General features: G+C 39.9%; 3 protein-coding genes across 5 annotated transcripts in view; 1 reads left to right on the top strand and 2 right to left on the bottom strand.

Moving 5' to 3' along the window:
- The window catches only part of tm6sf1 (transmembrane 6 superfamily member 1), a 68,031-nt gene extending 62,950 nt beyond the window's left edge, over nucleotides 1-5,081 (bottom strand). The window contains exon 1 of the mRNA XM_031898089.1: nucleotides 4,998-5,081. The gene's annotated coding sequence lies outside the window, so the exon portion shown is untranslated. The remainder of the gene's footprint in view (nucleotides 1-4,997) is intronic.
- Nucleotides 5,082-5,212: 131 nt separating this feature from the next.
- Nucleotides 5,213-8,809, top strand: c15orf40 (chromosome 15 open reading frame 40). Of its 2 annotated transcripts, XM_012958825.3 has the most exons (5): nucleotides 5,213-5,364; nucleotides 5,522-5,723; nucleotides 6,884-7,010; nucleotides 7,128-7,255; nucleotides 7,570-8,809. In XM_012958825.3, the coding sequence occupies exons 2-5, from the start codon at nucleotides 5,646-5,648 to the stop codon at nucleotides 7,663-7,665; spliced, it is 429 nt and encodes a 142-aa protein (XP_012814279.1). In that variant the 5' UTR covers nucleotides 5,213-5,364; nucleotides 5,522-5,645; the 3' UTR covers nucleotides 7,666-8,809.
- On the bottom strand, nucleotides 8,633-15,660 carry ramac (RNA guanine-7 methyltransferase activating subunit). 2 transcript variants are annotated; one of them, XM_012959161.3, is made up of 3 exons: nucleotides 15,144-15,660; nucleotides 11,696-11,864; nucleotides 8,633-11,088 (listed from the first exon to the last, which is right to left on the bottom strand). In XM_012959161.3, exons 2-3 carry the CDS (start codon nucleotides 11,851-11,853, stop codon nucleotides 10,896-10,898), a joined length of 351 nt encoding a protein of 116 aa, XP_012814615.1. In that variant the 5' UTR covers nucleotides 11,854-11,864; nucleotides 15,144-15,660; the 3' UTR covers nucleotides 8,633-10,895. The 2 variants fall into 2 exon arrangements, with proteins under 2 accessions (XP_012814615.1, NP_001037960.1); NM_001044495.1 differs by having other exon boundaries at nucleotides 10,797-11,088; nucleotides 15,384-15,602.
- Between the last annotated feature and the right edge of the window lie 8,465 nt (nucleotides 15,661-24,125).

Here is a 24,125-nt window from a genome sequence, read left to right as displayed (position 1 = left end):
AAAAAGAGATCATAGTATGAATAGAAAGCTACTAGGAGAATAAAGAGCTTGATTAAGGAGAGGAATACAAATAGTTTAGAGAATGGGCCCATGATTTAAAGTTTTCTAGTGGGCCCCTGCCAACACTGCAGGTCATATTTTTCATGGCCTGGAAACTCCCTGTATGACTGCATCCCCTGGCAAAAAGTGTCTCCTGGCATAGGCGGATTACAATGAAGACCTTGAAAGGCTAGGCCTCCTCAAACCTAAGGTAAATTCTTACCAGCTGTAAAAATACTCACCCCATACTACAAAATAAAAACATTTTAGTAGCAAAAAGGACATTTCACAGGGTGAATTTGTTTTCCTGTGTTATATACATTTAGGGGCACATTTACTAATCCACGAACGTCCGAAAAGCGCCCGAATGCGTTTTTTTCGTAATGAACGGTATTTCGCGATTTTTTCGTAAATTGTCGCGACTTTTTTGTAGCCATTACGACTTGCTCGTAAATTCTCGCAACTTTTTCATAGCCATTACTACTTGCTCGTAAATTGTAGTGACTTTTTCGTAGCCGTCATGCCGAATATGAAAGTTTCGGATTCATTCAAGCTTCAGTATTGTGACTTTCCTTGGGTCAGGTTGGAGCTGCAGAGTGCCATTGAGTCCTATGGGAGGCTTCCGTTTACGAGCGCTCAATACGAAAAAGTCGCGACAATATACGAGCAAGTCGTAATGGCTATGAAAGAGTCGCGACAATTTACGAGCAAGTCGTAATGGCTACAAAAAAGTCGCGACAATTTACGAAAAATTGCAAAATGTTCGTTTCCAATCCGATTTTTTCCCATTCGGGATTCGGATTCGTGGATTAATAAATCAGCCCCTTACAGTCATGTTGACGTGCTGTGCTTGTTTTCATTCTGGCATGGTGGTTCAACGGTGACCTGACGCAGTTCATTTGGGCTGCTATGCTCTGATTGCAAATGCAGGACAGCTTTATAGGCAGCTGAAAGATTAAAGGAAAACTAACACTAAAATTTTTTAAGTTAAAAATCTATTCTACTCTGCTCCAATAATTGCCCTATCCTACAAACCATTTAGTATTTTGAATGCTTTATTAAAAAATACCTGCTAAAACTTGGCTTCCGGTCATTTGAAATAAGGCGATACGGCAAAGGAAGGAGCAGCATCCACTATGCGACGATCGATTGATCGAGCCTAGCCTTGCTTCTGTATAGGAAGGAGTCAGGCTAGGCTCAATCAATCAATCGTTGCATAGTGGATTCTTGCCCTGCAACGCGGTATCGCCTTATTTCAAATGACCAGAAGCCAAGTTTTAGCAGGTATTTTCTAATAAAGCATTCTAAATACTAAAAGGCTTGCAGGATAGGGCAATTATTGGAGTAGGGTAGAATAGATATTTTGCTTAAAAATTTTTAGTGTTACTTTTCCTTTAAAGGAACTTCCCTATGGCATAGGTGAGTACAGGGAAATGTCTAGGTGCAATAGAATCAAGAGAAATGCAAGAACCGAGGTAAGGCTAATGCCAGACGAGGTGTAGGGGGCATATTTTCAGCAAGCAGAAAAACGCTTGCCGAAAATACCGCCCTACGCCTCCTACATGTGCCTGCACCGGAATGCATGGAATACGCTTGGGTGCAGGCACATGTAGCCGAAATCTGCATAAAAACACTAGACTTTGCATTCTTATACGGTTTTATGCGTATTTCGGCTACTTGTGCCTGCACCCGAGCGTATCTTATTCATTCTGGGGCAGGCACAGGTAGGATGCATTTACAGTAGAGGGGCGTATTCTTGGCTTGAGATACTGAATTAACGAGAGGAGAGTGGGGAAATGTTATAAAAGATGACAAACTGTCAAGGATGGCTGAAGAATGACTGAATTTGGGAGATGTGTTAGTTCGTCACATTATTCTTTACTTTCACAAACCCTTACATGCTGAAAATGTGTGATATTCAAGGAATACAATTTTTCTCATTATATAAAGTGCATTTATCTCTGTTACACGGACTCGTTGATCCATTGCGCTGCAGCCTACGGATGTATTTGCGCCAACTGCAGGTTGATTAGTAAGTTTGGTAAAGAGAGGAACACAACAAAGCAAGGGGGGTAGGGGGGAGGCTGGATCGAGCAGAGCGTGCAGAGGCAGGATTCAGTCAAGCTGTATAGTTAGGTTAAAGTAGATTTATTGATCACAATAAAAAGCCTAATGCATTTCATATGAATATACTTCTTCAGGGGTGTTACCAGACAGAGTCCCTGTCCCCATTAAATTATGACATCAATTAATTATGAAAATTATTTAAAACTCATTAAAATTTTAGAGGACCCATTAGACCAAGAAACCATAATTTACACAGTAGGGATAATGGAGCAAGAAGATCGCTCAATCAAGAACAAGGGTGGAAACAAGGGCCATTATCAAAGGATTTTCCAATTGGAAAATCAAGGGACAAGGAGAAAAGATAGTACAGACGGAGGGAAGGCAGTGTCGAAGTTGGGACACCAAACAAAAAAAGAAAGATTTTAAGAGAAGAAAAAGAGGAACAAGGGTGGAGGGGGTTTAAATCGAGAAAGATTGGACAGAAGCAAATGTGGATCCCAATGTAGGCATATATAATTTGACAGATAAATCCCTCACTACACATCAGGCACAAGTCCTACAGAAAGGTCTCAAATATGCCCCTAGCAATAAATTGAACAAATTTCAGACCTATATTGATATACATAAATTCATTAAAAAGTTAAGCCTCAAAAAATATTTTGCTACTAGATATATAGCAATTCCTGTATCCAAGGGCACATATAAACAAACAGAATTAAAGCTGAAATCCACTTTCAACCCCTCTTTTGCCAAAAGTCATTATATCTAATACTAGACGATCTAGAAAAAATACAAGATAATAAGAAATTGAAGCCGAATTTAACGGTCTTAGAGAAGAAAGCTTTAAAGGAGTTACAGGAAGATAAATCCATTGTGATGAAACCGGCTGATAAGGGAGGTGGGATTGTGATTATGAGTAGAGAAAAATATTTAGAGGAGATCAAAAAACAGCTGAGTGATACAAATACTTACGTGAAGTTAAAAAAAATCCAACGAAAGACTACCAAGTAATATTGCATAACTCCTTGAAAAAGGGGAAAGAGGAAGGTATTTTAACCAAAAATGAATTTACCTATTTAAAAGTTAATTCCCAAGGACACCGGTTATCTATATCCTTCCAAAAATCCATAAGGATTTAATAAATCCTCCAGGCAGTCCAATAATCTCAGGCTGTGCTTCACTCACTTCAAACTTGTCTGAATATATTGACCACTATTTACAAACATATGTAAAAAACTTACCCAAATATTTAAAGGACACCATTGAAACAAAAAAAAAAATCCCATGGAAGCAAAATTACATATTGGGAACATGTGATGTAACTTCCCTCTATATGGTAATAGATCATCAGCAAGGAGTGGTAAACATTTTCTAGACAAAGATAAATCATTGAACAACAAACAAAAGGAATTTATAATGGAGGAAATTGAGTTTATAAAAATTACTTTTGGTTTGAAGGGGATTATTTTTTACAAGTAAAAGGTACTTGATGGGCACTAGATTTGTGCGAAGCTACGCAAACCTGTTTATAGGGTATTGGGGAGAGCAAGTAATTAACCCATATATGACAAACAATTCAGGTTTGGTGGCTTGGAAGTTATATTGATGATTGCCTATTTATCTGGGAAGGAACATGAAAAAATCAGAAGAAAGGAATATCATCATATAAATCAAATGTAACACGTGAGGAGTTCAAAATTAAGGACACTATAAACGTGCAATAGTAAAAATGTAGTCTAATTGTTGGAATGCCCTTGCGGGCTACAATATGTAGGGAGGACAAGCAGAAATTTAAAAATCCAGATAAGAGAACACATCAGAAATATAAAGACTGGTTTGGCCACTCATAGTGTCTCTGCACATTTTAAAATTGCACTTAACTGTGATCCCTCATCCCTATCTTTTATGGGGTTCTGCCAAAAAAAGATTCAATGGAGGGGAGGAGATATAATTAAGGCCATATCCAGGGAAGAAACCTTTTGGATTCACAAACTAAAAACATTGACACCAAAAGGGTTAAATATTGATATAGACTTGCAATGTTTCCTAAGGGATTGATATGATACTGCAACTTTAATAATACGGTTTTAAGCATTTTGTATTTATGACATTTTATATAAAAATATTTTACTATGCATTTCAGAAGTTCCCACTGATTTCCAGGGATACTGCGCAAAAGTGCGGGTGGGAGGGCTTTATTTTACCCTAAAATGCTTAGAATGGAAAAGTATTCATACATGCACTTCTGTGAGGGGTTCATCCATTTGTGTTTGTGATAAATTAGCTTAAAGGTTAAATAAATTAGCTTAAAGTTCACCTTTAACTTTTAATATGATGTAGACATTGATAGTATGCAACACTTTGCAATTGGTCCTCTTATTTTTAATGGTTTTTCAGCTATTTAGCTTTTTGTTCAGTAGCTCTCCATTTGGTATTTCAGAAGCTATCTGGTTGCTAGGGTCTTATTTACCCTAGCAACCAGGTAGTGGTTTAAACAAGAGAGTGAATATGAATAGTTAAGGGGCCTGCATGGAAAAATAATTAATAAAAAACAACAATAATAATAAAACTGTAGCCTCACAGAGCAATACTTTTTATTCAGGCCCTGGCACTATAACACAGGCACTGATACACAACATTTGCTCCACTGTAACTAACTAAAAAATGAACAAAACAATGACAAAAGTAAAAACAAATAGTAAGTGCAAAAAAAACAACAACAATGAGCTTTTTTAGGGGGAAAGAGTTAAATTACCATCCATCTGTTAGGATAGGTAATGGGCATATTATCAATGTCAGGTGACAAAAAAACAATTTAACAATTTAATTTCAAGTAGTGATTCGGCCTTTAGAACTGTATAGTACCTGTGCATTGTACCTGTGCATTGTACCTGTGTATAGCGCCTGTGGGAGTGGGATGAAATCTGCAGCCAAAGTTAAGAGTTGGTTCTTAAGCAAAGTTTACCTGCAGATTCTTTTCAGTCTTCATTTCTGCACTGCTTTCGGTTTATAATATCTCCCAAGCCCCGTCTACATCTGTGCCCTGATTGGTCAATTTTACTGTCTGTCAAGAAAGCTGTGCTCTAATTGGAGAATCCAATCGATCCTGCCTCCCCCCCCACCCCCTTTGCTTTGTTGAGTTCCTCTCACACAGAAAGGAAAGGACAGCATGATTGGCTAGAGAGAGCCACGTGGTTGCTTGGGGAATTCAGGACGGGAAGGAGCAGCAAACAGTGTGAAAAAAGAATCCAAGACAGGGTGAGTATTGAAACAGAGAGAGGAGAGATACAAGGCTTGTCTTCACATATTATGAGGCGCATATATGAAATGTCTACTTTGTAAGTAGAATACTGTGAGCGGCTGTATGCTGTTTTGATTTTACTACACCGTTGTGCGTTTTCTGTCCCAATTACAGAGTGCTGCTCAGACGTGGAGGAACGGGCTCCAGAATAGTTTCGCTTCTAGCGGGCTTTGCATGCCGGGACTGACTTACAGCTCACTTCGGCCAGTACGGGTTGGCCCGGCCTCTGCACAGGGGAATGTATGGGAACCCCACTGGAGCCTTGAATACGCGATTTATTTGTGTGACCGCCCGAACTCTCGCTATGCCTAAGAAGGTGCTGAACGGCTGGCCCGGTTACTTTTACTGTTTATAGGACTTGTATTGGCGTAGAGATAAGCTGCTGTCATTAGGTGCTATTTGTACCTCATTTCCTGCAGTGACCCCTATGTTTCACTGTGCGGCCCTGTTGGCTGTCTTTTTTGTCCCCATAACCCAAAAGTGATGGACAGTGTAGTACCCCTGTAGTAGTGGGCGCCTTGGCATGTTATGTATGAGGTGGGGGGCACACTATTGATTATTTTATAGGGGACATAATGTTAAAAACAATAGTGTAAATGAATTGTAGTCATCTAAATATAGAAGGAATGTGCTTTAGTGTTTCAGGCCGATTTATTAAACAGTTTTCCAAAAACCCCACTAGTCCTGCCCATCTGTTCCACTGCCTCTTTTCCCAGGCTGTGCATGGGGCAAACTGTACTGTAGGATAAGAACCAATCGGCAGCTAGGCTTACCTGATAGGGGACTGAAGCCTGTCCTTGCTTGTGTGACTGCAGGGCTGCGATTGGCTATCCCCCTACTACTGTGCTTTTGGCAGGGACCCTTAGGACAGGCCAACCCCTCATTTGAAACCCAGACAGGGACCATAGCAGATCTATAGGGAGCTCCAATAAAGGGGCCATTTTTATAGATAGTAATTTTTTAGCCCAGAGTAAAACCAGCACCATATATATTATTCATAATTGCAAGATTGGAGTTTTTTTCCCCCCCCACTTTATTCTTTATGTTGAGCACTAGGTAGGCTGCCTTGCACAGGTCATTTTCACTTGAAATGTGACAATATGCATTTGCAGATAACTAACCTGTGGAGGGTGACCTGCAGCACCTACAATTAACTAGAGTTGTAACCCATAAGTAGTAACATTTCTCTTAGTATTAATGTAGTTAATACAGTAAAGGTAAGCGTGGGGGGCAGCATAAGAGGAGCCGCCTCAGGTGGCTAAAACGCCCCTGCTTTTAAGTACAGCTCTTTGTACTTCATTCTGCCTTGTGTTTAAGTAAAGTTAAATTACACTGATTTTCATTCAATCAAAATAAATATACAGAGCTGCTTTAGTTCTGGATGAATCCCATAACCTTACAGTTAGATGCATGGAGCATGACATTGTGCCTAACCTTTTACTTGATAGGTACTAATTGGAGTGTAATTATCTGCAGGGAAAAGGGCTCAAGAAAGATGCATCTCCAGTGGTTCCTGTTACTGGACCGGTTTCAAGAGACAAAACTGGATCAGTTATCATCAGTATACATGCCAAGCCAGGGGCTAAACAAAACGCTATAACAGGTAAACAATGTTTACTATCTAATATTTTTGTATACATTTTATATTTTTACATGCTAGGGTTTTCAGCTTTAATTTAATGAGGAAACTAGTGAAAAATATGTATACACTCTGTTCTAGATGTGACAGCGGATGCTGTGGGCGTTGCTATTGCAGCTCCTCCGACAGAAGGGGAAGCAAATGCAGAGCTATGCCGATATCTTTCAAAGGTTCTGGTACTAAAGAAGAGTGAAGTTTCCTTGGATAAGGTTTGTTTAGTACCTTGCAGCAATCCCTGGACCAACCGAATTTACACTCTAATTCTTCAAATTAATACAAAATACACAATCTATACAATATATGTACTGGATGAACCCTTTGCTGGCAGTCTTACACTGTATTTTACAAAACAGAAATAGAGAATGCAATGAAGCAAAGTATCAGCTGGGGAGCTTACCCCATTTATTATGCCAAATGTACCACAAAAAAAAGTTTTGTGGTACATTGCTTACACCCAAATAGAAACTAGAATTATTTGTTGGTGTGGCCCTAATTTTTTTTGTGTGTGTGTTTTTCCTTACAGGGTGGAAAATCTAGAGAAAAAGTTGTAAAAATTTCAGCATCCATAACCCCAGAAGTTGTTTTGGAAAAGTTAAAGGAAGCAGCTGGACAGTCATAGTGAATGTTATGCCCATCATTCCATTTGTTTAGTGAACTCTGTTTACATAAGAAACATCAGCTTGAAATAATGCTTTGAGCAGGGGGAAAAATTGCCACTGCCCGGGTGTTACACATCGAGACTTTTCTGTTTTCACCAAGCCCTGACTTGGGAATAAGCAGTTTCGTTTTTGTAATATGGAAATGTTACAAAAGCATTAGAGAAATACTAAGACTTAGGGGCAGATTCATCAAAGAGTTCAAATCCCGAAATGAGTACAATTCGGATTAGATACGATAATTTCTGATGATCGGAAATGTTTCGAAAATGCTTACGATATTGTATTGGTGAGCCGAAAGTCACAAAATTTTCGTATACGAACGATTGTAAACGGCGGGAAAACCTTGCTGACTTTGATCCTTCTGTGCATGTTTTTGGAAGCCTCCTATAGGACTCAATGGCACTCTGCAGCTCCGACCTGGCCCAAGGAAAGTCACGATACCGAAGCTTGAATGAATCCGAAACTTTTGTACTCGTTGCAACAAATACGATTGTTGCGTAAATTGACGCACAGTACGAAAACGTTGCGCAAATTAGCAAAAATATACACAGTATGAAACTTCGGAAGCAATCGTACTTTGATAAATGAGCCCCTTAATGTTTATCCATGGGGATGACTGTTTTGTTTTTCAGTATCCAGTAATGCACAACTGCAGCCGATTATAATCAAGGAGCTGCAGCTTCAAAATCTCTGCTGTGTGAAGCGGTCAGTGAAAAGGCTGGTATCTCTTGGACATAGACTGTTCAAATTAGTAGGCAAGCCACCAAATGCCAGTCCAAGTCAAGCGCCTGTTAAGAATGAAAGTTCCAGCAACAATCAATCTTACCCTGAAATTGGCTGTTACCATAGGCTTGGCAATTCGTCTTTCCAGATGCAGTTTAGGTGCGCACCATTCTAATACCTCTACCAGCAAAAGAAAGCCTTCTCTGTGATAAAGCAAGATCATTTATTGACTGCCCAGTTTATGTACAAAATGACATCTGTTCGGCAGGCATAATTTATTAGGAATATTACTAGAAACAGAAGATGACATTGAGACTATGTAATAATTGTAATATTTTATCTTACATAAAGTGTACCACTTTGCTGGCTTTTGAAAATTTACACTGAATTCTTTGAGTGGATTTATTATCTAAATTGAGCCTAAACATCTTCAGTACCTATAAAGTGTAAGTTTTGTTTAAATTTGCACAATGCAAACTAAATTTCCTACATGTGACAATATACTGCCATACAACAGTTTGACAGATTTTTCACAAGAACTAGCACAAACCTTTTATAACTTCAGGTATAAATCTGAAAACTGAGAAAAAAGGGGGAAAACACAAGCAAAAAATTGTTGTAAACAGCAAATTCTAATTGTTAACAATTAGATGCAAAAAAAAAAAAAAAAAATTCTAACAGCCAAATAAATGTCCATCATACGCTTGAACCTTCCACTCCCATGCATGTGTATACATACACTTACAGTAGCAGTTGGCAAGTGAAGCCCTTTAAGTCACACTTGTAAATGTGTGATATTTTGCTTGTGCTTGCTAAAGGCGTATGCACATATCAAGGAAAGAAAAATATGGACACCCAACACTAACCATAGGACATTTTTAAGAAAAGGAATTCATAATAAAGGATAGGAAAGTAGTAATCACTGGGTGGGTAGGGAGCCAATTTATTATACATCCCCCACCCCACTGAATAGCCGATTTTTTTTCTCACCCCCACCTGGTGCTCCACTTCTTTAAACATACCAAACAAGGTTACTTTTCCATCTTTAATTCCCATTGATCTATTTCCTATGTCCTGGACTGTGTGCTTGTGCAGTATTGCACCACTGAAATCAGCACATGGGTACAATAACAAACAGGACATTTTACTATACCTCATATTTGCACAGTCTGGGACATCCACAAGCTTTTTTTTTTGCAGAAGAGACGCACCATCCTGGGGGAGAATATAAGCGATTTGTTTTCTGTGGGGCTAACAAAAAATTAGGACCCCAATTCCCCAGTGAAAGTGTTTTTTTTTCTGTACACTTTCAATTAAAGGGGTTGTTCACCTTTGTACAACATTTACAATTCTAACCGTTCACATTAATAGAACAATCTTTGCCATATAGTTAAACAAAAAATGTGCAGATTTGTGTTATGCAGAATCTGTTAGCCTTTGCCATTGCAAGGGAGAAATTAACCAATGACCTTTCAATTTATGCAACTGGTTAGCGTGCACAAGCAACCAATGAACTGGTCCAATAGGAAAAAAAATAAGGGCAAAGCCTGGATGTGATGATGTATACATATAAGTTGTCAGTGTGTCAGGTAGGTTACTCCTATCCCTTCAGAAAACTGATGAGAGACAGAAGGACTGATTTAAGTATAAAAGTAGCTTTTACACTGGTGTTTTTACTTTTTTTTTTTTTTTTTTAATGAAAAATTGATTTTCTAACAAGATGAGAGTATTGTTTTAAAAATATTTGGACATTGAAGGTGAACAACCCCTTTAAAAGTGAACCATATATGTTTAAATTTGGTCTGCCTGAACATGTCGCATCTGGGGTCACTTTTGATCTGTCCAAACCAAAAGTTGTACCTGCTGTCAGTTATTCAGCAGCTAAATCAGGTCTTCTCCAGTGATGATGGGTCGAGTGGTCAGACCAAATGAACAGAACAAAAGCATGGCCAGATGTGTATCAAAATCTATGGCCACCATTACTCAAAAATATGTTAAAACATTCTTTACAGAAAATGAAGCTAAACTAGGCAGTAGTACTATAAGAGTATATATAAGTTTTGTTCTGCAATTTAAACTGGAATTCAGGATCCTACTTACCCTTGCAACCAGACAACGGCTTGAATTACAGACTACAAGATAAAATGGAAAGGGTGCAAATCTAGCCTTCAGATTCATCTGCTTTCTGTTTGCCGGGGTTAGTGACCACAGCTACCAGATACCAAATTAAATTTCACTGCAGCTCTGGCTTCCCCAAACCCCATGTGAGACAAATAGGTCTGGGCGCCGTCTCTTGGAGATTGTGCCTGTGATTTTGTTGCTGACTATTTTATAAAACAGATTTCATTGTAATTATAATTGTATTGTAATTATGCACAAAAGTCAAAACAAAAATGTGTTTTGTGAAAATGCAAAGTCTTAATTTGTACAGATATAAAAAATATCCCGAAGCTGAATACCAATTTCACTAATATCGATCTGAGTGAAACCTTTGGTTGCTAGGATTGTGTGTGTAGTGTCCTTGTTGGTAGTTATGCCGGTCTTGTCTGTATTGGTTATAGCTGTTTCCCCAACCTCCCCTTCCGTATGACTGATTGTAGCTATTGCTAGACCAGTTTTGTCTTCCATCCCATCCTCTATGATGTCGATTATCACGATACCTGCAAATAAAAGTAGTGGGCTTAGAAGCAGAAAAAATGCAAATGATATAAATATTAATAAACTATATATAGGAACAGAGAGAAGCACACCCATAACTACAAGATTAACGGACCCAGGTTCTGGAAAAAAATCTGTATATTATATAATACTGTATAATAAAAAGGTACTGCACTCATAGGAACACAAAAAATATATATCTATATTTCTAAACCACCTTGACATTATCAGCACACACTATGAAAGCAGTAGATCCTGTATGTTAACCAAAACTGTTCATAAACACATCGTGAAAGCACTCTTGGGAATTTGCAACAAAAACATCTTCAATTAAAAAACAAAATAACGCAGTGGACATTAATGTTTTGAACCCCTCAAGGTTCAGCTTTCATGATGTGTTAAATATATTTTTTTTTCCTTTTAGGAAAGGAATTAAAAGAATTAACCACTTTAAAATTTGTGGCATTTAACTTGGCAATATAACCATCTCTCCAATAGACAGTCTACTAATACAGAATGTATTTTAATAAATTAAGGTACAATATATACAGCCAAGACAGTATAAAAAGTGATACTTTATAACATAGCAAAAACACAAGACACGGTTACCTATCTGTATTTCTTTGATTGCCCATTTTCCAGTCTTCTACAATTGGTGGTTGATCTTGTTCTCTTTTCAGATATTCCTGGTATTCCTTGTCATTGGCTGTAAACCGCTGCTCAAACATCTTTTCATAAAGTTCCTGAGCTCCAAGTGCTTCAGCCATCCTGAATGAAACTGCAGAAATGAACACATGTATCCTGAGTTAGGAATGGTCACATGAATTAGTATTCTAATAACTCATTCACTGCTTTTGGAAAAAGGCAACATTAAACATATAATTTATAAATAAGCTGAAGCTACTGCATAAATATTTAGGATGTGAATGTGCACAATATTAAGAATATTGTCAGTTTGAGATCTGTATTTTTAAGCAGCCTAAAAACACAGCAAGAAGTGCCCCCAAAGACTTGTTTTAAATTCACATGACAAGTGCTTGGGCCTGCGCTTGGCAGAAAGAAAAAGAACAGAACAAGGGAGTGAATGTGATTATCACAATGACTAGGTTGAGGTTCATGATTGGAACCTGACAGGTTCATGAATGTTTTCCTGATGAATTGGGGTAGAGCCTCACAAAACGTGTTGGAAGCCAGGAGCAGCCAGCATCTTCTCTTTTGATATTTTACTGCTTGCACTATTATCAACTTTGTGAGTAAACAACTATTATAAATATTTATACATCATTAAAAATGATCATGCATGATGGTATATTTTATTGTTTTTTCACACACTGATTAAATGGGTTGCCATTGCTGAAATGCTGAGGGATCAAGTTGTCTTTTGAAAAGCAAGGAAAGACAACACCCAAAAATGCTTAATTTACTGTGAGTTCATTAAAAAAAAATATACTTTGAATATATGTTTTGATTTTTCAAAAGAAATCCCGGAGTTGCTGGTCTTTTTTATACTATTGGAACCCTTTTGTATGTTATGTAGCAGTGTGCCATCCTTTGTGTATATATATATTATATATATAGAAGCAAATTGTACACAAATAGGTAAAGGAAAAATATTTACTCCTAAACTCAGCACTAACAGAAAAATGCCCTTTTTATTTGCATATGAATTGAGGTTTTCAATTCTGCATGTGTTCCATGAAAAAAAGGTCTGAAATTTCTATGGGTGGGTACAGCAATCTTTGTATTACTAGCTGTACTGTTACTTGCCATCATTCTGTTCATCTTGATGGATTGCCCCACAAAATAACTTAAAATACAGAAACACTTATGGAATAAATAATTTGGACTATAATTAGATTGCAGTGATTATGTTATAACAGCGGGGGGCAGCAGTAAAGCATTACTGAACTAAGCAACTTTACGAAAAGATTAATTCAAAAATTTGCCATGAATTGTTGAGTATTAACATGAATTATACTGTTTGAAGTCGAAACTAATTAAAGAAGTGTTATATTTGGTCTTACTGTTGTGTTTTTAATCTATTCTTAAAGTTTTGCTTTCTCACCAATATAACATGTAAGAAGATGCTATGTGTTCAGCCATCTTCCAACCAGAAAACAGATTGCTATTTTAGCTTTATAACTTAAATTTTGTCCTTTACATAAACGCCTCTCTTGTCTAGTATTTTATGTAATATTGTATGGCACAGCTAAAGCTAACAAGAGAAGTTAAACAATATAAAAACCTCACTAAACTGAAGACAAATAGCACCATGCCCTACTTTTGTGTCTGGATAACATTCTTGTAGAAGCAGCAGCTTAAATCAAAATATCTAGACGCTCAGCTTTTTTGCTATTCATTTTAATGTACTTTGCAGAGTCTAGGGTGGTGTAATAGCTGTACTATTATTTAGTAACTCAAGGGTTCAACTTTTTATCAGTAGGCAAACTGGAACTTTAAAGGTGGCCATACACGTGGCGATCCAACGATGTTTCGTACGACCATCGGTCGCACGAAACATCGTAAGATCCGCCACACACCATTCAGGGCTGAATCGGCAGGTAAGGAGGTAGAAACAATAGGATTTCTACCTCCTTCTGCCGATTCAGCTCTGAAGGGAGAATTTTGGTCAGGCGCCTTCTATGGCGCCCGATCAAAATTTTCAAACTTGTCCGATCGGCGAGTCGTCCGATATCGGCAGCTTCCTGCGATATCGGTCGACTCGCCGACATGCCATACACGCACCGATTATCGTACGAAACGAGGTTTCGTACGATAATATCGGTGCGTGTATGGCCACCTTAAAGCTGGCCATACACGCACCGATACTATCGTACGAAACCTCGTTTCGTACGATATTCGGTGCGTGTATGGCATGTCGGCGAGTCGACCGATATCGCAGGAAGCTGCTGATATCGGACGACTCGCCGATCGGCCAGGTTAGAAAATTTTGATCGGGCGCCATAGAAGGCGCCTGACCAAAATCTGCCGTCAGGGCTGAATCGGCAGAAGGAGGTAGAAATCCTATTGTTTCTACCTCCTTATCTGCTGTTTCAGCCCTGACGGTGTGTGGCGGATCTGACGATGTTTCGTGCGACCGATGGTCGCACGAAACATCGTTAGATCGCCACGTGTATGGCCACCTTAACACTCAAAAGGGAAACATAAGGGATTTACAAACATGGAACCTCAAGTTCCAAGCATTCTGAATAGCAGTCCCCATACCTAGTCCAAACCCAGTTAATTCCCCCATTAACCAAAGGTGGGACTTTCAGCCCTATCCTTTTTTGCAGATTTGTTTGTGTCTGAAAGGGTGTTGGCCAATACCAGAGAGCAGTTATCCATCTAAATTAAATGATGTTTAGCAGACTTAAGGTATGGTGATCCAAATTACAGAAAGGTCTGTTATCCAGAAAACCCCAGGTCTCAAGCATTCTTGATTATACATCCAATACTATATAAAACTCAGGAAAACTGGATAACCACCTCTACTCCAGCTGTGTCCTCTTCAGACTTCAACATGAATAGTAAAATGCATGCAGTGTAGAACCACCCTATTGTTCTCTGATGAGCCCTAGCCATGCCTATATTACATAAAGTTACAGATATTGTAAAGGCGGGAATTGGTGGTTGGTATAAAGTATTTCATGCAAAATTAGTCCTTTTAAATTCATAGTTAGGTACTTGCCATATTTTATAGTGTCTACAAACTTAGATTGTAGCTTGGAATTACAGCTGGGTTAGCACTTGTTTATTGCACCCACACATTTCATCTGTCTGTTCACTGACATGCTACAAGAATATAAAAATGGAGAGCGCCTCCCACTCACAAAGAGACCAAGGTATGTTGAATATAGTGAGCATGCAGGATCATTGCAGACAGTTAAAAAAATCATGTGGAGAGTAGCTCGATTGCACCACTTAATCCCATATATCAAACTGTGAACAGTGTAAATTAAAACTTATTATCTTAAAATAAAAATACATTAAAATAAAGAGGGGGAGGCACTGGCTAATAATCAGCTTCAGCAGGTTTATGAAAAAACGTCTTACTCACCGAGATTACAGAGGTATAATATGACTTTGCTGTTGGCTCCTGTAACTATTTGGCCCGCTGCTCGCAGTAGCGGTAGGTAGCGCCACGTTTAATAAATCGGGGCTCGGCGGCGCAAACATGCAGATTCCACCACGTTAAGAGAATTAGCGTGCGGGAAAACGCAGCTATGAATTCTCTCCTAAGCGCTATTTACAAACTGTGCCGCCAAATAACATGAGATGAAAAGAGACAGCACATTACCGGCAGAACTGGACTGCAGCAGATCTCTTGCAGATGGGCAGACGTAGGCTCCCGCAGCCGCTCTTTCTACCAGCTCCGCAGTATAGTCAGCCTGGGCACTTCCACAACCCACCAATGCACCGCTACAGAACAGAGCAAAACTCACAGCGAGTCCCGGGAACACGTAGGAAACTAACTGGTAGCCTAGAAGCTGTAGTAGCCCTTTTGTCCCATACACTGCAGCATAAGACTGCACTTCCTGCACGTACGATGCGTCACATCCGCTCCTTTAGCCAGCGCTTAAGAAAGACGAGGGATTTATGGGAGGTGTGTGAGACGTGTTTGATTTTTGTAAGAGGTTTTGTAAAGGGAAGTGTTGCTCTGGTCATAAGAGAGGGTTCTGCGTTGTTGTGTATAAAGAAATTGAAAATCTTGTTATTTACCAGGATTTGGTTTCTGTCCTGGATTATGGAAATAAATCTATGAAAGGGTTTCTCCTTACAGGCTGGACTGATTGCAGTATTTTTCATGTAATCAGTGTTGCTCTGCAACAAGTATTTATTAGACATGTCTCATTTTTCAAGTGATCTGGTCACCATAATGTGTGATAGTATTTTTGTTTTTTCCGTTGCTACTGCATGGTAGTGAGCACCATAGGGACAAAAGCAATACAAGAGGGTGGGCAAAAAAGCCATTTCTAATGTATGTATATCTTTATTTATAAAGCGCTACTTATGTACGCAGCGCTGTACAGTAGAATTCATTAATACAGACGGGGTTAAAGATAATGGATAAATACCAAAGATAATGGATAAATACAAAGTACAACAATAAATACAAGGTGCAGTTGCAATAAGAGTCAGAAACACAAGATGAAGGAGGTCCCTGCCCCGTAGAGCTTACAATCTATATAAGAGCTTACAATCTATTTCTAATCAGAAACTGTAGCCTTAAGTATAGAATGTAGCCATATAACTAGAACACATCTCAAACATGTGGGGAGAAGCAATAGTGTGCGAGGAAGACCACGTGACTGCCTGGCAATTATCTTCTGATGATACCTGGGCTTCAAAGGTCCACACTGTCATAGCCTGACCAGAATGTGCCATTGTGTTTCCTGGAACAGGTGGTGTGTGCCTGTTGTATGCTGTATGAGTACAATCAGTAATTCATGTAGCAATGGTACTCTTGGTAGGCTGAGTACACTGCTTTTTCTGATATGGTCATTGAAATAGTGGTTTGAAAAAAACAATTTTCATTTGCATGACATCAGAATAAATGAATTACTTCAATAGAATGGCTTCAGAACACGACTCCTCATTGGTATATAAGCAATTAGTTGGTAACTATTATTTACTTAATTCCACCATTTTCAGGGCCCCCTATTTGGGAATAGGACATTTTTTATAAAAATGTACTGAAACTACTTATTAGTGAGTGCCCCCCTGTGCCCTGTGCAGAGCTGTCAACTTTTGAGTTAAGGTGATTGGGGGGGAATGCGCCAGCACGCTTCCTGAAGTGACGTCATGCGCATGTGCAAAATCGCAGCTGGGTTGAAAAATTCTACCCATGCATCCACAAATGCATCAAATGACGTCACCAAACGCTTACTGCCCATGAGCACCCAGAATTCGCTGCAGGACTTTGGGAGATTTTGGAAAAAATCGGGAGAATACTGCTGGGGGACAAGAGACCTGGGGAGAGACACCAAAATCGGGTAACTTCCAGACAAATTGGGGGGTTGACAGCTCTGCCTGTGTCTCCATGGCCCTCCAGCAGTCATAGTGCCTACTTTCTCTATGGTTACACCCTTGTCTATAGCTCTTTCCCAATTTTATAATCCCTGCCAGATAAGAATGTATAATGCTGTACAGGTACACTCCCCAAACATGACCCATAACTATTGATGTCACAAACTGTAGCAAAAACCCATGTGTTACTAGCCTGAGGCTAGACTCACATTACTCTTTGGTATTTCTGACTGCAATATAAAATAGAACTTTTCTGGTATCTGTGCCATAATATTTGTGTATTTTATGCAAGGTATGGATTTTGTGCACTTACAGTAAGTCTGTGCTTCTTTTCGAATCGTCTGTGTGCACAGTGAAGTTACTTTAATTCCCAGCAATGCTGTAATGTATGTGGCTTTGTAAACTCTGCAGCATTTGTCTGCTAAATAATATCAGTTAAACTTGCATATAAGACCTTTAAATTGAATAGAATTACTGCAAAATAGTCTCTCTGAGTATTACAATTTGCAGAGCTTTTGGTATGGTTCCTTTGTGTTCCTTTCTTCAGTGGGTGTCCTATATCTTGACACATTGTGATGAATTGCAGCACATGGACATTTTAGCTGTGCACTTTAACTCTTTCCACAGTTCAGTGCAAGGACCAGCTAAATGCCAGGAAACAGAATATAAACTCTGATTCTTGTTTGATCAGGGATTATAATTTTGGCATTTTGCATTGGGGCCCCTTGGAAAAAATTCCATAAGACATATTTTAATACACCTCATCAGTCATTCCCCTTATGGTTGGACTGCTAACTTTGGATGCATATGAATTGTTATGGCTATCTTTTTAATTACTACAAAATCAAAGCATTGCCTGCGTATTTGGTGTGGTAAAAAGGTAAATTGACCCCCAGGAAACCATATATTTTTGGAGAGTGCGCATTCTGACATAATACATTAGAGGGGATTATAGGCAGTTGGGGGATGTTCTTTTTTCCCATAAAAACAATCAGCGCACCAGAGGCCACCCCTATAGATTAGAGGAACAGAGCTTCCATTTGAAGCAGCGTAGGTGGTTTTTCACGGTGAGGGCAGTGAGGTTGTGGAATGCCCTTCCTAGTGATGTGGTAATGGCAGACTCTGTTAATGCCTTTAAGAGGGGCCTGGATGAGTTTTTGAACAAGCAGAATATCCAAGGCTATTGTGATACTAATATCTACAGTTAGTATTACTGGTTGTATATATATAGTTTATGTATGTGAGTGTATAGATTGGTTAGTATAGGTTGTGTGCTGGGTTTACTCGGATGGGTTGAACTTGATGGACAATGGTCTTTTTTCAACCCTATGTAACTATGTAACTATGTAATATCAATAAATATATACCACTTTAAACAACCAGTCTGCAAAGCTATACTAAAGTGTTTTTTTCAGAAATGACTGAAAATCACCTAATATCTTGTACTCAACAACCTCAAATGTGTCACTAAGCAAAGCACTAAAAAAACCCAGTATGGATAGATTATCAAAGTACTGTAGGTAAGAACTGCATACAAATTGTCATGCTTGTCACTGCATTTTGATCAAAATGTTGCCTATGTTTTATGCATAGTAGAAAAAGAGTAGGTTGACCCCAAAACACCATATATTTTTTGAAAGTACATATACTTTTCTATTACAAGCTCTACTACATTTCTAAATAACACCTCAAAGTTTACATTTTACACCAGGGATCCCCAACCTTTTAGGGTGAAGACACACAGAGCTAGTAGCAGCTACTTGTGGCTACTAAAATAGACAATGCTGATCATTAACTGATAATTGTCTGTCCGTGGGTTTTAGCAGAGGCAATTCTCAGTATTTTCTATGGCAGGGTATTTTCTAGAGTTTAGTAGCTGTGAAAAAGTAGCTGCAACTAGTAGCTCTATGTGTCTTCACCCTAATACCTGTGAGCCACATTCGAACAACACAAGCATGAAAAAAGTGGCAATGAGAGCTATAATTTGCTATTTGATAGCCCCTATGTTAATTGGAAGCCTACAGAATGCTTTGTTTGGCAATTACACTGGGTTTCTATCCAGAAATTCAAAAATAAGCACTTACTTTAAAGGAAACACTAATTTTTTTTACGTAAAAAATCTATTCTACCCTGCTTCAATAATTTCCCTATCCTGCACACCATTTATTATTTTGAATGCTTTATTAGAAAATACCTTCTAAAACTTTGCATCCTGTCATTTCAAATACGGCGATATGGTGATCTTCCCCCTGCACAATTCACTATGCGACGATCGACATTTCCTCCTAGCCTTCCTTCTGTACAGGCAAACAATTGACTCATAGTCGGGCAGTGACCGTCAAATCGCCGTATTTGAAATGACCGAATGCAAAGTTTTAGAAGGTATTTTCTAATAAAGCATTCAAAATAATGCGGTGTGCAGGATAGGGCACCCCCAAGTGACTTAGTCTTTCCTTGTCCTTTAAACCTATGTGCACCACTAATCTGTGCACAGTACAATCTATATGGTTGCCCCAAGGTGATTTTGAGTTAACCTCAACCTTAAAAGGATACTGTCATGATTTGTATGGTATATTACACTGCTTACATAGCAAATAAATCACTCTACCATTGAAAGTTTTATTCTTGAACCAACAAATGTATTTTTTTTTAGTTGTAATATTGGTGTGTAGGCAGCCATCTCAGTGCATTGTGCCTGAGTCTGAGCTTCAGAAGGAGCCAGCGCTACACCTTAGAACTGCTTTCAGGTAACCTATTGTTTCTCCTACTCCCATGTTACTGTTGGAGTCCCAAGCCTGACTTGGATTTCTTACTGTTGAGTGCTATGTTGATACCTACTGGGAGCTGCTATCTTGCTACCTTCCCATTGTTCTGCCGATTGGCTCCTGGGGGAAGGGGGGTGATATCACTCCAACTTGCAGCTCAGCAGTAAAGTGTGACTGAAGCTTATCAGAGCACAGGTCAAATGGCTGTGGCACCCTGGGAATGCCCCATGTGAAATTTCAAAATTGAATATAATTGTGTTTTTAAAAAAAGGGATTTCAATGCAGGATTCTGCTGGAGAAGCTCTACTAACTGATGCGTTTTGTAAAAAACACATTTCCCCATGACAGTATTCCTTTAAGCTCCTGTCAGTTTGGTCATACAAGGCTGCAGTTCCTTTCTCTGGACAGTAGAGGGAGTGCCTGTGTTGTCAATAAAGTAAATAAGGTTAAGTTAAAACATTTTTATTGGCTAAGTTTAAAAACTTAAGATGTAATGTTCTATAGAAAGACATATTTATTTTATAGAACAATAGTCCTGAAAGGTTGCTATAAAAAATCACTTCAATTAGAACACAAAGACTGCCTAATGCCTCTATCTATGGCTTTTTGCCTGTATTGGTGGCATTTTGTGCCACATTTTTTGACCCATAAATAACCTCATGATTATCATGGTATGGCACTTATCCCAAGCCCTCTGCTCCGTTACTTAAAAGGGGTACATATCTGTAAATAGCAGTCCTTGCCTAACCTTTGGATTGTCACATGCAAAACACATTACACACGGAAATCCGGCTTAATCACAGGAAAATGTGAAAGAAGGCATTTTTCCATACTGAGTTTAGATTTTTGTGCATAACATGTTTTTCATATGGCAATCTGAATGTTAGTCAAAGGCAGGGTCTGCCTGGGGGGTGCAGGGCCCACCAGGGCTTCTGCCTTAGGAACCCCTGCACCCCTAAGGGGCCCTGCCATGGGTTTCAACCACCCCCACAGGGGACCCCACAACCCGCCCGACCCCTTCCCCTAAGTGCATGTAATTTAACCTTATGCCAGCGTGTCAGGGGAGGGAGACCTGTGGCTCGGGGTTTCCTGGTGCCCTGGAGGCCCAGTCTGACCCTGGTCAAAGAGAAGGTATCTCTAGATTTGTCACCTATGTGGCACAAGTTATTGCGGGTGACAAATCTCCTGTTCTGCCATCACCCTAAAAAGGATCATTCAACTATAAAATAACAGCATTATTGGATCTCCTCATAAATCCTATCTGGTCCACGTCTATGATACAAATGTGTGGTGGGTGCTAATAGTCCAACATCACAGTACTAAAGGGGTATTAAAAGGGTGACATTGGTTGAAAAGTATAAAAAAGGTGTGTAACACAATAGGATATCATATACATCCCCTTTAGTACGGTGGATTAGATTGCTTTATGCTTTCATTAAAAGTCCCTTAACTAGTCTTTAAATTAATGTAGTTTTAGTTCTCATTCCTACAGTCATGTAAAGAAAACAAACTTTGAGTCTCAAAAAGAGTCCAAATAAACATGCTGAACAGCAGTTTTTGGCATTAAGGAAGTGGATATAGCCTACTGTATATTTACACTCATGCATGTAAGTTGCCCAACTGCTTGCCTCACCTAGTTACACTGATATATTTTCCTTGAACAACTACATCTTGTGTTTTTTTTTTTTTTTTTAAAGAAACGGTAACACCAAAATTGTGTTTTATAAGTAATTACGATGTTAAGTACTGCTACCCTGCCCTGGTAAAAATTCCATGTGTGCTGCAGAAAGACTGCTTTAGTTTATATAAGTAGGCTGCTTTTCATCCACAGGGGCAGCCATTTTAAGCAGAAAAAGGGGGAAATGCATATTACTAGCAAATAACAGATAAGCTCTGTAGAATACAGTGGTTTTACAGATCTTATTAGTTATCTGCTAGGTAACCTGTACCATTTAGCCTTCTTTCAATTTAAGTAGCTACGCCATTACTACACATCAGCTTAATTTATATAAACTATAGTGTTTCTGAGGAAAACACATAACTTTTAACAGTGCAGGGCCACAGTTTATTATCTTTTGAGGTTACTGTTCCTTTAAGCTAACCTGTACTGTACAAAATCCAGAGCAAACCAGAACCTTAGTTTTACATTCTTAAATTTCTCCCCCCCAAAAAAACTATTTATACTACCAAGAACCTCATCTTATATTTTGTTATTAAATCTGTGCTGATGCGTCCTACACTTCTATTAATGGTGTCAGTGAGATTAATGTGAAATTGCAGCTATGATGCATCTAAAAACAGTGAAGCACCAACACTGGGGCAAAACAGATCAAAATTGAGTTACATTATTCATATAAATTACAGTTGTCACCCTATGGCCTCTCAGGTGTATGTGACTACTGCAAGTTGTACCTTAGTAACTCAAATCAATAGATTGGGCAGCAGAGATGGAAAGTATTAATGACATCATATTACCTCACCATACCTTCTGTCTCACAGCCTTTCTTATAGGGGTTATTCCTCCACTGCTATTATAGGCACCATCTCTCCCCACTATACCTGCTATCCCACAGCCACAGTCCCTTCCCAGAGGCTATTATCCCCCACTGCTACTATAGGCACCATCTCCCCCTACTATACCTGCTATCCCACAGCCACAGTCCCTTCCCAGAGCCTATTATCCCCCACTGCTACTATAGGCACCATCTCCCCCTACTATACCTGCTATCCCACAGCCACAGTCCCTTCCCAGAGGCTATTATCCCACTGCTACTATAGGCACCATCTCTCCCCACTATACCTGCTATCCCACAGCCACAGTCCCTTCCCAGAGGCTATTATCCCCACTGCTACTATAGGCACCATCTCTCCCTACTATACCTGCTATCCCACAGCCACAGTCCCTTCCCAGAGGCTATTATCCCCCCCACTGCTACTATAGGCACCATCTCTCCCTACTATACCTGCTATCCCACAGCCCCTGTCCCTTCCCAGAGGCTATTATCCCCACTGCTACTATAGGCACCATCTCTCCCTACTATACCTGCTATCCCACAGCCCCAGTCCCTTCCCAGAGGCTATTATCCCCACTGCTACTATAGGCACCATCTCTCCCTACTATACCTGCTATCCCACAGCCACAGTCCCTTCCCAGAGGCTATTATCCCCCCACTGCTACTATAGGCACCATCTCTCCCCACTATACCTGCTATCCCACAGCCACAGTCCCTTCCCAGAGGCTATTATCCCCACTGCTACTATAGGCACCATCTCTCCCTACTATACCTGCTATCCCACAGCCACAGTCCCTTCCCAGAGGCTATTATCCCCCCCACTGCTACTATAGGCACCATCTCTCCCTACTATACCTGCTATCCCACAGCCCCAGTCCCTTCCCAGAGGCTATTATCCCCACTGCTACTATAGGCACCATCTCTCCCTACTATACCTGCTATCCCACAGCCACAGTCCCTTCCCAGAGGCTATTATCCCCCCACTGCTACTATAGGCACCATCTCTCCCTACTATACCTGCTATCCCACAGCCACAGTCCCTTCCCAGAGGCTATTATCCCCCCCACTGCTACTATAGGCACCATCTCTCCCTACTATACCTGCTATCCCACAGCCCCTGTCCCTTCCCAGAGGCTATTATCCCCACTGCTACTATAGGCACCATCTCTCCCTACTATACCTGCTATCCCACAGCCCCAGTCCCTTCCCAGAGGCTATTATCCCCACTGCTACTATAGGCACCATCTCTCCCTACTATACCTGCTATCCCACAGCCACAGTCCCTTCCCAGAGGCTATTATCCCCCCACTGCTACTATAGGCACCATCTCTCCCTACTATACCTGCTATCCCACAGCCACAGTCCCTTCCCAGAGGCTATTATCCCCCCCACTGCTACTATAGGCACCATCTCTCCCTACTATACCTGCTATCCCACAGCCCCAGTCCCTTCCCAGAGGCTATTATCCCCACTGCTACTATAGGCACCATCTCTCCCTACTATACCTGCTATCCCACAGCCCCAGTCCCTTCCCAGAAGCTATTATCCCCACTGCTACTATAGGCACCATCTCTCCCTACTATACCTGCTATCCCACAGCCACAGTCCCTTCCCAGAGGCTATTATCCCCCCACTGCTACTATAGGCACCATCTCTCCCTACTATACCTGCTATCCCACAACCACAGTCCCAGAGAGTATCTGCTATATTACATCTCCAGTCCCAGAGAGTATT

The sequence above is a fragment of the Xenopus tropicalis genome, chromosome 3 (genome assembly GCF_000004195.4).
Source record: "Xenopus tropicalis strain Nigerian chromosome 3, UCB_Xtro_10.0, whole genome shotgun sequence".
NCBI lineage: Eukaryota > Metazoa > Chordata > Amphibia > Anura > Pipidae > Xenopus > Xenopus tropicalis.
Note: the sequence above shows the minus strand (reverse complement) of the source record. Positions and strands in the feature narration are given on the sequence as shown.

What these genes read in the sequence shown, in the direction of transcription:
- c15orf40 (XM_012958825.3), top strand. Translation starts at nt 5,646, where the DNA reads ATGTATGGGAACCCCACTGGAGCCTTGAATACGCGATTTATTTGTGTG. An exon ending in CTCTCGCTATGCCTAAGAAG is followed by an intron (nt 5,724 to 6,883) that starts GTGCTGAACGGC and finishes AATTATCTGCAG; the next exon opens with GGAAAAGGGCTCAAGAAAGA. An exon ending in GTGAAGTTTCCTTGGATAAG is followed by an intron (nt 7,256 to 7,569) that starts GTTTGTTTAGTA and finishes TTTTCCTTACAG; the next exon opens with GGTGGAAAATCTAGAGAAAA.
- ramac (XM_012959161.3), bottom strand. Translation starts at nt 11,853, where the DNA reads ATGGCTGAAGCACTTGGAGCTCAGGAACTTTATGAAAAGATGTTTGAG. An exon ending in AATCAAAGAAATACAGATAG is followed by an intron (nt 11,089 to 11,695) that starts GTAACCGTGTCT and finishes TTTTATTTGCAG; the next exon opens with GTATCGTGATAATCGACATC.